Here is a 13,326-nt window from a genome sequence, read left to right on the forward strand (position 1 = left end):
AGACAGACAGACGTCACCTCGTCAGAGCTATGACCAAGTAACAGCGGCCATACAAAATTTGTGTGGGCAAACAGAATCATCAATTCCTATTATGGCATACTGGATGTACAGAATTGCATTGGTAAGTAATTCTGCTGCTAAATGCTCACTTTTTTATTAATGCCTGACATGAATCAACTACAACAATCAGTACTAAAAATACATGGTCACAAGGATACAGAGTCCCAAGATTGACATATGTTTGAAACAATGCGAGGCCTTCTTTTGATTCAGTTGAATCAATTAGGTTGTATCAGAACAGGCTATATAGATATCATAATCGCTCCTTTCAATAAAATAAGTGAGAATACATTTCATTCAATCAATCAAGCAGACAAACAGCTAGCACTATGACCCCAGAACTAGTAACGAAATAACAAGCGCTATTTCTAAGAATGCATTATCTTTATCTTTGTTAAGGGCAGTAGATAACAGAGTACAAGAATCTTTACTGCCAAAGGTAATATACAAAAATCCCGGCACTTTGAATTCATGCAGAACACAGCAGTCTCCCATATACATACATAACCTGTAGCTCCAGTTGAAATGCGGATGCAGGACTGTCGACTTCTGCTGCACTTGTATTTTCACCAAGCAGCATTATATTCATATACATACATATACGCGAGAAGACCCATGCTGCAGAAAAGAGGAGGTTATATGAAGTCGTTAGAAACCATCCAGGGTGAGCATCAAATCGGGGCGTGGACCATTCGATTTCGATTAGATACTTTTTTCTTTTTTTAGTAAATTGGTATTTGCTTCCGCGGTTCCAATTATATTAATACTTTATTTAATTTACTCCCATTTATTACTTCTCGAATTATCTATTTATCAGGACTGATAATACCCCGTTGAGTATGATTAATTTAGAAGATATGCTCCCCTTCTTATTTCCCGTCCTTAGTTTAGGAAAGTGGAAAGTTTTTTCCTTTTAAGTTAGGAATTTTGGGAACAGAACATTTCAATAAAGGAAGTCTTTCACCGGTCAAACAAGACCTAAGACTGAATCTAAAAGAAATTACTAGGTTGAATCTATTTGCATTAAAAAACAATCAAAAAAGGGCGAGCGAAGTAAGTGATCGAAAAACTTTGTTCTTTGTTCGTCCTATCTATAAGAGGAGAGCATATGAAAAATGTAACCCATTCTTTCGTTTTTTTAACTCACTGGCCATCCGCTGGCAGTTTCAGGCTTAATACAGATATAGCAACAAATCTAATAAATGCAACTGTAGTGGTTGGTGTTTTGATTTTTTTGGAAAGCGAGCATGTGCGAGTTGTCTATTTCAAGAATAGATTGGATCTATCCGGCTGCACTTTATAATCTTTTTTAGTATTTTTCGAATAAATAAGAAAAGGGTGCACGATCTCGTTCGAGGTGTCAAATGAACCTGTTACCTTTCTAGAAACCCTGCTGAAGCTACTAACGGTTTCGCTAACATTGGCGTTGCTACTGACAGCTCAGAATCTCATACGGCCACTATGTTGCGGCTCTGCTGGCTCTGCTTGCTCCCCTGGCTCTCTCGGAGTGGCTTTGTCTTCAGTACGCTGCAGAAAAATACAAAGTCAATGCTATGATTAACATAAATTTGTGTTCACATGAATCGTAAGCATTACACAGAAGGAACATGTTTGATCAACAACAAAATTCGGTGCTATGTGTAAATCAATGTACGCAGGTTGATGTGTACAAAGTCAAGGCATTTTGGATGAAAGAATAGTCCTGTAAATCTGAAACAGGTATTGATACAGATTTTCGTTCTTACTTTTAAGAAAGAAATTTTCGTTGCGATTTCTTTCGAAGCTCCTAAACACATATTTTGGTACACATAGGAGTGTTTCCTTCTATTTATTTTAACATCAAAACCACCTTCTTGTTTTCTGATGTTTTCAATAACAAGGATATGTTGGGGAAAAGAAGAATTACTTTACTTCCTAAAAGCATTTTCTGCAAGAAAATCCATCAAGGAAGTACAGAACAGAAAAAGAGAACGTGGTACTATGGATGAGGGAATACGTGATCAGTGCAAAACCAAGTGCAATATGTATATGACAGATAGTATGGCAGGGCACATACCATTTGTCCTATATGAGCAAGCTTGATCTTGTTTTCCTCTGCTTCACACCACATGCTTAATCGATGGCAGTCACGAATTTCCAATTGTTGGAGGTTTGTGAGCTGTTGTATGCTGTGTGGCAAAGTCGTGATGCCAGGGCAACACACAATTTCAAGTTTTGTGAGAGAGGTGAGTTCTCCTAACCATTCTGGCAATGATGTCATACTTCTGCATTCTAACAGTGTTAATGATTGGAGTTGTGTGAGTTGCCTCATCTTACCGGGCAATTCCTCTAGCTTGTTGTAGTTCAGTAATGACAGCTGCTGAAGATACGTGAGGTATGTGAACCACTCGATCAGTTCTGCATGGTCTGAGTCTCGTATATCCAGTTTCAGTGATTTGAGGGAGTGGAGGGCCTGGATGATCTCTGGTGAGATTGCTAAATCACTGCAACCATAGATATCCAAATCACTATGGGCAGGTAGGTGGTGAAGCAAACTCCACTGTTGCAGAGGCAACTTGCTGCCTGTAACTTCCAGAGTAGTGGATACTGGAGAAGAAGATGAGGAAGCACCGGTGTGTGACACGCTCTCTCCCCATGAGATAAGCACACTATCACTTCTTGTTATACTCCAAGAGGAAGCTCTAGGAAGGTGTGGTTTTATCCTCAACTTGGGGCAATTATATATAATCACTTCCTCAAGCTTAGGGAACATGAGCTCATCCGGACTATCCTCGCCATTCGAGTATGCTATGTTCCATTCTTCCAGGCTTTTCATCGCACCCAGAATAAGCTCTCGGAGATTTGGTAGATGGCCAAGGGGTGGTAGACTGTTACAGTTTGGCAAATTAGACATCTCCACGCGCACAAGATTAGGGAGATAATTTCTGATACTCATTAGCCAGTCCGGAAAGCTCACACTACTATAACCAGATATCTCAAACCTCTGCAGAGTGGTTGGTGGCACTAGCTCCCTCAGCAACTCCATGTCGTCCACGTATCTCTTTGCATCTTCGAGCCACCCTAATCTCAGTTCCCCAATTCTCTGTTTCTTACGCAGATTTATAATGCGTGCCTCTTCCAAGAACCTCACATTTCCAAGCATCCTGATACACAGCTGTTCAGGATTTATATGCTCAAGCAACCCAAGGTTGCTGTTAGATTCAGTAGCATCTGAATATACAAAAAATTCCGGCAACAAGCCAAAAAGGCTTTGCCTATCCATTTTAGCCACACATTCTGGAATCCTAGTAACATGGCGGCACCAATTCAGGACCAACTTGCTGAGGCGGCTAGCACTATCTGGTATACTAAGAGAATATTCACCTTGGGAAGACAAGTCCAGCTGCTTCATATTGGGAAGCATGCAGATATAGTGAATGAAACTCTCAGCTTGATCTGTTGATGAACTGTCAAAGATATGATGCATGGACCCTGATAGATTCAAATAGCAGAGTTCAGTGAGCTTGCGGATGACGTCTGGCAGCCCTCTGAGATTTTTGCATGATGATAAGTCCAAATGTTGGAGTTTGTTAAGGCCACCCAAAGCTTGGGGTATCCCTAAAAGACCATTACAGTTTGACAAATCCAGATATAGCAACTCTCTGAGATTCCCAAATGACAATGGGAGTTCTTGTAGGTGTATACAACGTGATAAGTCAAGATGCATCAGACATTTCATTTCGCCAATCGACTCTGGCAATGCTGAGAGCTCATGACAGCAATGAAGGTTGAGATAATTCAACTTTGAGAGCATACGAAAAAACCTTGGATTCATTCTACCCTGAAATGATGGAGCCCTAAGATACCTCAACTGCTTAAATTGACCAATTGAATCTGGCAACTCATGGGAACAGTCTGTGCTTAAATCTAAGACATGGATGTACTTAGCTGGTGAATCTACATCATGATGGAACTGAATTCTTGTGTAGGTATGGTCCATAATATGCAGCGCCCTTAGCTTTGCAGGTGAAGTCGTGGATGGCTTTAATGGCTTAAAATCTGCGCGAGTCCGCCATGCATAACGGCAGTTCGGGCCCTCCAAGTCAAATTCATCAGCCATGACCGATCTTGCAAGGTCATGCACCAGGTCATGCATAGTGAACCTTGGAACATGTTTTCTTTTGAGAGTTCTATTGTCAGCCTACAAGAATAATATACAATAGTGTAAGACTAACAGTTAAAATTCAATTACTGATGTGAGGTTGAGTTAAGCGAATTACTGACTGGATTTTAATATGTATCTGTAATCCAGAGGTTATAACTGTACCGTGTGTTTCCAGCTGATGTATTGGTTTTTTTTTACTTCTTCTACATCTGTTTCTTTTGTAAGATGACTATTTGTTAAATCTATTGCCATTTTCATCTAGTGCATTTGTGTATTATGAAATAAGGGACAAATAATAAGTAAAATCAAGAACATGAACACTAATTTTTTTCGTATATTTTGTATAATTTTGATAAAATGTTGATTTGCAGTACATTTTAAAATTATTTATATTCTTACCGACACAGTACAGTTACAATAAAGAAAAAATTCAACATAACACTAACATTTGGTTTCTACAATTAAAATATGAAATACAGTGTGTAACAGTTGTATACTGGTTGTAAGGTCCAATGAAAACTGATCGAGGTGCAGCAAATTAATTAGACCGAGTAAGAAATCTTTTCGATCTGTAAGAAATTTGAAACTTGAAAAGTCCCTCAACACAGCAGCTTGCCCAGATTCACCGTCAAGAACACATTTTAGTTAAGAACATATATACTTAATGCAAGGATTTGAGATGAGCAAAATGGCTTGAATGGTTCTGCGGTGAAACTGATTTGACTGCCTCATGCATACAAAACTAAAAAACACCAACTGTTCCTCAGGCAAAAAAATCAATAATAAACAAAATGCTGCACGGGGAAGATGAGTTGCAATTGTGTCGCCGGATTCAGAGCCCAACGAGGCGCTACAAGCACACTGCTAGAGTTGTAGGGCCATCAGCTTCGCACCATTGCAATATTGATCTAATAAGTAAAATAATGTTGTGCAAAGTAATCAAAGAGCAAATGTGAAGATCGGCCTCGACTGCAACATTTGGCCATTGGTGGCTCTCTCCATGCTCTGGAAGATTTTGGACTCTAGGAACGCTCATGTCTTCCGTAACAAGTACCACCGACCCTCCACTACCACTAGGAACATCATCAACGACTTCACACTTTGGACTTTTAGATTGAAAGATCCCTCTGAGAAGGTCGCTGCTATGTCTTGGCAGCTTACCTTTCCTCGCGCGTGAGCCCTCTATTGTAAAACTGGCCCTTGTGGCCCTTTCTAGTAATGTACTCAGCCCCCCCCCCCCCCCCCCCCCCCACACACACACACACACAAAGACTATAATTTTCTAAAGGGGCACGTGCGCTTTTAAACATCAGTTTTCAATATACTGCCTTCAACGGAAGTAGTAAAGTAGTTAAACACATCGATTTTTGTTTTTGAAAACTGAAGTAGTAAAGTAGTTATTCCAACATACTGCATGCAACGGAATCATAGGAAAATATTCTCAACATCTCTAAAAAAAGTTCACTATCAACCAGAGTTTTAGTTCAATATATTAAATAAAAAAAGACAACTAGTACTTGTGTAGGTATGGTGTAACTCACCTTTGAATGTTGAAGAAAAGACATCTCCAGAAGCTTCCTAAAATAATTTTGACCGACATGCCAGGTAGAGAACGCACTAGATGGCTCTATGAATCCAAGAGCAATCCATTGATAAATTAGATCATCTTCAATAATATCATGACCTTTTGGAAAGATTGCACTATAACCAAAGCATAGCTTCAAGCGTGGAGGCATGAAGTTGTAGCTTAACAGCAAGGATGCCAGCACTTCATGTGTATTTGGTGTATCTTTGGAAATAGACAGTTCCCAAATATGATTGGTTCTAACCGAATCCCACATTTCACACGGCATGAATTTCAACATGTGTCCAAGTGATTGAGCAGCTAAAGGCACACCTCCACACTTCTTTGCAATTTCCTTCCCAATCGGCTCCAAACGCTCTTTGTCAGGACAAGCCTCAAAGTTGCATTTTTGCTTAATAATATCCCAGCACATTTCATCGGTGAAGGGAGATAATTCGTATGGAGCAACAGTACCAATTTCCTTTGCAATGTTTTCTTCGCGTGTGGTTACCACAACCATCACCTTGCTCCCCTCACCCTGCTTCAGCATAGCCTTCAATTGTTCTAGTTGAGAAGGATGCTTCTCCCACAGGTCATCCAAAATGATCAGGATCCTCTTACCAGTAAACAACTCTTGAAGACGAGTATGGATACTATGTAAATCAGATATTTGGCTCTGCTGTGACAGCTGCGATATTATAATGTTGCCAATTTTTTTCAAGTCAAATGTCTGGGACACATAGACCCACACCCGATAGTATTCTTTGAACTGGGAATTGTTGAAAACCGATCTTGCCAAGGTGGTCTTTCCAATGCCTCCAAAGCCCCATATGGGAAAGATGGTGGTGCCTTGAGTGCTGTTCTCAGATAAACAAGCCAAGATTTTCAGTTTTTCTTCACTCCTCCCGATGATTTCTGCTTCCTCCGCATTCCCTGCTGTTTCCCGGATATCACGAACTAGCTGCTCCTCGCTGCGAGCTTCTGGCAGAACACGATAATTGTTACGGTCATATGTTATCTTCTGTAGGCGCTTTTGCATCTCCTTCATCTTGTGTGGCATCTTAATCTTCTTCATCGTACTTGCCAACTGCAAGAGATGCAGAGATGCAATGTGAATTGTTAGTAGCATGGAAGGCTTTGAAAGAACAAGCGGTAACTCTTTTATGAAGCCCCGTTGTAATTTAAATAAGTTAGTATATAAGGCTAAACCGACTAGTTATTTTCATTGTTTTTCGGCGGTTACAAAGACCCTTTATACGGAACTAATGCACGTATACTAATAAGACTGTAATAATGAAATAGTAGTAGTACTTTGATGGTTTGTTTCCTACTAGAACTTTTATACAGTGGCAATTCCATTTATTATTTATTTATGCGTGGAGAAGACGTAGCTGTGTCTCTATTCCTGCTTAGCTCTTTGAGGTCATACTCCCTAGCCGCTCAACAAGCAGATATAGCTTTTACATAACATCGACTTAAATATCAACTCCAATGGTGAGACTCAAATCTACTCCAGATCTAATTCATTACCTAAAAAAATCAAGCTTTCTCGGTTCATCTCTTAGGGGAAAAAAAAAACAGCCTTCAGATCCAGATTGATGGCAACCAAATCAACAGAATCTTGCATACCAGGTTGAAGTTGGTGTCAGCTTCAAAATCTTGAAGCATGTCGGAGATGTCGTTCATGGCGTCTTTGAGCCGCTTCAGCCACAGAAGCGCCGAGTTATCGGTGATAGAACGCCTCTCAGCGTCGCTGAGCACGGCCTCCACTGACTCGAGCGTCATCTTCATCTTCTCCAGATCCTTCTTTATGTTCTTATGCAGGTTGATCTCCCCAGCGATGGTAGAACTGATCTGTCCTATCACCACCTTGATGACGGCTGAGGCGAGCATGCCCCCGAGCGCCGCCCCGACGGTCGCCATGGCTCGTGTCTGCCGGGTTGGGGATTTTTCAGTCTACCAAAGCATTGGAAGCAAAAAAATTGAATCAGCAACTGCAGTATCAATCATGACCTGCTTTACAGATATCACTAATTAACTTGCAGTTGCAGATAGCCAGCAGCTAAATTTGCAGGCAGGACTGGAACTGGACAGGCAGAAGTGCAGAGCAACGGAAGCCGTGCGCTTGCAAGGAAGAAGGTAGAGTAAGGGATATGCACCTGTAGACGGCTCTCCACAGATCCGGCCTGGTTGATGTCGGCAGCGGCGGGATCCGGCGAGGTGAGACGAGGTCGATCGGAGGCGGCCGGGTCCAGGCGAGACGACGACTGGGTCGTCGCCCAGGCCGAGAGCGGGGTGGCGGCCCGTGACAGGGTCCGGTCCGGATGGCGAGGGCGTCGAGGTAGCGGCCGGAGGATGGCGAGGGCGCGGCGGCCGCCGGCCGGGAGCAAGTAGAGCAGGCTTCAGAGCGAGCGCGGTGAGGAGACGTCAAAGTCAACAGATGAACCGGATGGAGTACGAGAGCAGCTCTAACCAGCCAGCTATACTTTATGTACGGCCGGCCGGACGGCCGCGCTCGCTCAGGCCTGGCCGGCCGAGGCAAACTGCTCCCCACGTCTCACGCGTTCATGGTGGGCCCCGTGCAACTGCCCATCTTCTTCTCCGTTAGATATCTCTCGACTTATCCGTACCTTTCTTCCACCTCCAACCACATCGAGTCCTACTCTGCTGTGCATCCGGCTGAGTAACACGCTGCAACTGACGAAATCAAAAGCTAGAACCGACGAATAAAAAAATTCGGAAACAAACGGCAGCGGATTTTGCAAAGTGAGATTTGCTGGAAGGAACCAGCAGAGTCGGTGCTACAACCGTGTAGAGAAGATGCTGGAACCGCGGACAGCGGCGGAGCTGCAACGGACTAGAATTTCTGGAATTATCGACGCGAGCTGGAACTAATATCTTTTTTTTCTGCAACCGAACTAGTATTTCTTTTTGGTCTGTCTATATCTCATCTAGATGTGAGATAACATCTAAGATGACATCACAACTGTTTGTGGACCATCCATAGACGTCTTTCCCTATTTCTTGTCCCTTTTGATCGTTTTTATTATTATTATTATTTTTTGTGCGCCTCCCTGTACAGCCCATTAGAACCTTCCCCACCGTGACCCCTTGTGCTTGTTCACGGGCCCTTTGATGGCTGTAAAAGAAGCATGCTAACCTTGTCTGTTGACCTTGTTCTTGTTCACGGGCTGGACCTTGTTGTTACAAAAGAACAGCGAAACAACAGATAAATACACAGACCAAAACCACGCCCGTCGCACTTGCTTCACGTCATGTGAATGGACAAGAGACGGGTGCAAGTCTGACTTGTGTGTATGGGCATGTAATAATGGCATGCATGTGTGCTCGTCAAATTATTATTTTCCATTTTCAAATAAATTAGTATATTTGGGGTAGAAATAGTTATTTTTATAAGAAAATATTTGTGAATTTTGGAAAATGTTCTTGAATTTCAAAATATGTTCACGAATTTTAAAATGCTCATGACTATTAAAAACAAAAATTGGGAAAAAATCTAGAATTTGAAAAAAAAGTGAATTAAAAAATTCATCAATTCTAGAAAAATGTTCATGAATTTTAATTATATTCACAATTGGAAAAAAATATTTGTGATATAAATTATTTTCATGAATTTAAAATATATATGAGAACTTAAAAAATGTTCACAAAATTACGATATGCTCATCAATTTTAAAAATTGTTCATGAATTTAAAAATCTTTACAAATTTAAAACAAGTGTCGAAAGTAGATTTGCAACGTAGACAAGTACACAAAATCTATACAAGTTGTGAGTTGATGGTGGACTTGCAACTGGAATGAAAACAAACGGCTCAGTTGCGAGTCAATGATGGACTTGCAACTGGGATGTAAACACACGCTTGGTTGTGAGTCGGGGGTGAACTTGCAACTGGGACAACAATAAAACTATGAGCCCAGTTACAAGTCGGGGGTGAACTTGCAACTGGGACAACAACAAAACTATGAGCCCAATTACGAGTCAAGGGTTGACATGCAATTCAAACAAGTACGATGCTATGAGCCCAGTTGCGAGTCAAGGGTGGACTTGCAATTGAGATGAAAACAAACAACTCAGTTGCGAATCGAGGGTGTACTTCCGACTGGGATGAAAATAAACGACTCAGTTATGAGTCGGGGGGGGGGGGGTGGGGTTAACTTGCAACCGGGTGAACAACAAAACGATGATCCCAATTGCGAGTCAAGGGTGAACTTGCAACTGAGACAACTACGAATCTATGAGCCTAGTCGCGGGTCAATGGTGGACTTGCAACTGGGAGGAAATAAACTATAATCGTACTTGCGAGTCAAGGGTGGAGTTGCAACTGGAATGAGACAAACTACAATCCTAATTGCAAGTCAAGAGTAGATTTGCAACTGGAACAACTACACAAAAACTATGATACCATTTACGAGTCAGGGGTGGACATACAACTGGGTCAATAACAAACTACAAGCCCAGTTGCTAGTCAATGGTAGACTTGCAAGTTGGACAACTACAAGCCCATGTGCGAGTTGAGGGTCGACTTGCAACTCAAACAACTACGAAACTATGAGCCCAATTGCAAGTCATTGGTCAACTTGCAACTGGAATGAAACAAACTATAGGCCGAGTTGCGAGTCAGGGATGGACTTCCAACTGTAATGAAAACAAAAACACATACTCGAGTTGCAAGTCGAGGGTACACTTGCAACTCGGATAACTACGAGCCTTTTGCGAGTCGATGCTGGACTTGCAACTAGGACACCTACGAAAGTAGATCTGAGTTGTGAGTCAACGATCAAGTTGCAATTGGGATGAAAAGAGCTACGAGCCCAATTGCGAGTCAAGGATGAACCCGCAACTGAGATAAAAAAACAAAACACAGGGTGAGTTGTGAGTCAAAGATGGGCTTGCAACTGGAAAGAAACAAACTACGGGCCTGTTGCGAGTTGAGGGTGGACTTGCAATTTGGACAACTTCACAAAACTACGATATCAGTTGCGAGTTAAGAGTGGACTTGCAACCAGGATAACTACACAAAACTACAATGCGAGTTCACTACAAGAAATATGTCAACTTGTGACCTTCTGTCAGTGACCCTGGAAGAATTGGTCATAAATCTATGACCATTTGAGACCAATTGGTCAAAAGCTGTTCGGGGGCTCCAAACCCTAAACTATAACGACCATTTTGGTCAGAAAGGTTGTAATTTCCTTACACGAAATGTTCATAAAGCAGACAACACTGGTCCGCTGCCTTATTTCTAGCTGATCACGACCAATATAGATGGTCATAACCTTGTAAATTGTGGTGGATTGCTATGACTAGGCGCCACCTCATCAGTTTTGCCTATCTGTCATGTCCATGTGTCAATTTTGGCCCTAGGTTGTGAAGCAACCTATATTTATGTCATTCCCAAAATTCCCAAAACAATTGGGCATTTTTACTATCCAAATCATTGCCTCATGACAATATTCAACTCCATTTGCCTAGTAAATCTTCCTCGGCAAATTTCCAAAGTTTTTGTTCAGCTCGAACTGTTGTAAAGGAAGTACTACCTAGGCATATCCTAATGAGCTGAATGTTTGCCACACCTTCTATATTCCCAAATCATAGCTCTCCACAAAATTTTAGCCCCATCTAACAATACATGTGAGCTCAGCATCCAATCTTTGTTTCTGGTGATATTTTCAGTTTATGAAGCAACTATATTTTATGTTAATTTATAATTGCTGAAAATTTACCATGACATGACCCTGCCCATAGAACCTCCCTCCACCAAATTTTAGCTCATTTATTCTAGCCAATTTCCCTCAGCATTTTTTCCAATTTTCTGTTCAGTGGAGAGCAATGTGAAGGAAATACCGTTTTTATTTATCCAAATGGTATGAAAATTTTAAAGTGCCTTCATATGCCCAAATTATTATCCTCCTCCAAATTTCAGATCAATCCATTCATTCATTTGAGTCTAGCTTCAACATTCATATTTTTGTCTAGTGTGGTACGTTGCAAAGCAAGTGACACCTAGCCTCCTCCATTTGAGCTGAAAATTTGAGAAGACAATCTTCTTAGTAGATGATCATCCTCAGCCAAAACTCACGCCCATTGGCCTTGTGCATTTCCCGTACCGCTAATCAAACACTTGGCTGCTAATTCATGTTTGAGCATAGTTCGGTCTCCTCGTTAGATTCTTCTGTTGTCATTTTCTTCATAGCACCTACCTGGGGAGTTCCCAACCCACTAGACATGCCTATGCCATCCATAATGCAGGGCAATGCCACGGTCACGCGGTGACCACGCGACGGTCATGCGAGTTTACGCGCTCTGGAGTTGGGGCCCTTGGCCACAGTCCAAACCTCGACGTATCGCCACCAAACCATGTCTTTATGATTACATATATACTTATGTATCTATCAATGATTTTTGGAAAAAAATAAAGAGCAAACTATAAGGCAGCTGCAGTTCAAATTTGACCCGCTTCCTGCTGAATCGGCAGAAATTTGTCTTTTTCACTAGAGGTGGATAAAAACTTTTGACACCCAACCATTTTGTCAATTGTGCATTAAATATGGCCTAGTATTTTAGAAAAATGATTTGGTCCAATATTGCAACAAATATATGGTAGGTCCTTCACAAAAAAACTCATTTTGGGCACTCAAAAAATGGAAAATTGATTTTTCGTCCAAAGAAAATGAAAACTCCCTTAGGCAACATTGTTTGCCATTCCAAGATGCACCCTTGTGAACAATATGAGATCATTAGAACAAACTATGCCATGAATGTGGCCATAAGATTGATCATTTGGCTTGAAAGCCATGAATCTTCACACATGATAGCTAATTTCTGAGAACACTTTTTCAAAAGAATTGTCGTATTACAAGTTTATTATTTTTCCTGGTAACTTGGTCACATGTAATGACACGATGCGAAGGTTTTCAATTTTTTGTTTTTTATTGAATTTTTTATGCCCGTTTCAAAATGCGGTCAAAACGGCGGGCATGACCGTTCCTAGCTAGTTGTTGAATCTTGGAATTTTTTTGGTGTTTCTCTGATTAAATAGATACTTATGTGCCTAGAAATGATTTTTGGAAAAAACAAAGAGCAAACTATGAGGCAGCTACAGTTCAAATTTGACCCGTTTCCTACTAAATCGGCGGAAATTTGTCCTTTTCACCAGAGGTGGATAAAAGCTTTGGACACCCAACCATTTGGTCAATTGTGCATTAAATATGGCCTAGTATTTTATAAAAATGATTTGGTCCAATTTTGCAACAAATATATGGTAGGTTCTTCACAAAAAAACTCATTTTGGGCACTCGGAAAATGGAAAATTGATTTTCCGTCCAAAGAAAATGAAAACTACCTTAGGCAACATTGTTTGCCATTCCAAAATGCACCCTTGTGCACAATATGAGATCATTTGAACAAACTATGCCATGAATGTAGCCATAAGATTGACCATTTGGCTTGAAAGCCATAAATCTTCACACATGATAGCTCATTTTTTAGAACACTTTTTCGAAAGAATTGTTGTATTACAAGATTATTATTTTTCC

The 13,326-nt window shown here is 41.1% G+C and overlaps 1 protein-coding gene across 2 annotated transcripts; it reads right to left on the reverse strand.

Annotated features, from left to right (window-relative positions):
- Nucleotides 1-307: 307 nt before the first annotated feature.
- LOC123099192 (putative disease resistance protein RGA1) lies at nucleotides 308-8,627 on the reverse strand. 2 transcript variants are annotated; one of them, XM_044521357.1, is made up of 7 exons: nucleotides 7,928-8,627; nucleotides 7,398-7,724; nucleotides 5,746-6,855; nucleotides 2,377-4,240; nucleotides 2,117-2,228; nucleotides 1,438-1,587; nucleotides 308-678 (listed from the first exon to the last, which is right to left on the reverse strand). In XM_044521357.1, exons 2-5 carry the CDS (start codon nucleotides 7,689-7,691, stop codon nucleotides 2,173-2,175), a joined length of 3,324 nt encoding a protein of 1,107 aa, XP_044377292.1. In that variant the 5' UTR covers nucleotides 7,692-7,724; nucleotides 7,928-8,627; the 3' UTR covers nucleotides 308-678; nucleotides 1,438-1,587; nucleotides 2,117-2,172. The 2 variants fall into 2 exon arrangements, with proteins under 2 accessions (XP_044377292.1, XP_044377291.1); XM_044521356.1 differs by having other exon boundaries at nucleotides 2,117-4,240; nucleotides 7,928-8,626.
- Nucleotides 8,628-13,326: the final 4,699 nt, after the last annotated feature.

Source organism: Triticum aestivum, chromosome 4D (assembly GCF_018294505.1).
Source record: "Triticum aestivum cultivar Chinese Spring chromosome 4D, IWGSC CS RefSeq v2.1, whole genome shotgun sequence".
NCBI classification, from domain to species: domain Eukaryota; kingdom Viridiplantae; phylum Streptophyta; class Magnoliopsida; order Poales; family Poaceae; genus Triticum; species Triticum aestivum.

Excerpts from the sequence above, each read along its gene's own strand:
- LOC123099192 (XM_044521356.1), bottom strand. The coding sequence starts at position 7,691 with ATGGCGACCGTCGGGGCGGCGCTCGGGGGCATGCTCGCCTCAGCCGTC. Across the intron at positions 6,856-7,397 it reads CTGACACCAACTTCAACCTG|TTGGCAAGTACGATGAAGAA; the intron begins GTATGCAAGATT and ends CATCTCTTGCAG. Across the intron at positions 1,588-2,116 it reads TTGCTCATATAGGACAAATG|CGTACTGAAGACAAAGCCAC; the intron begins GTATGTGCCCTG and ends ATTTTTCTGCAG.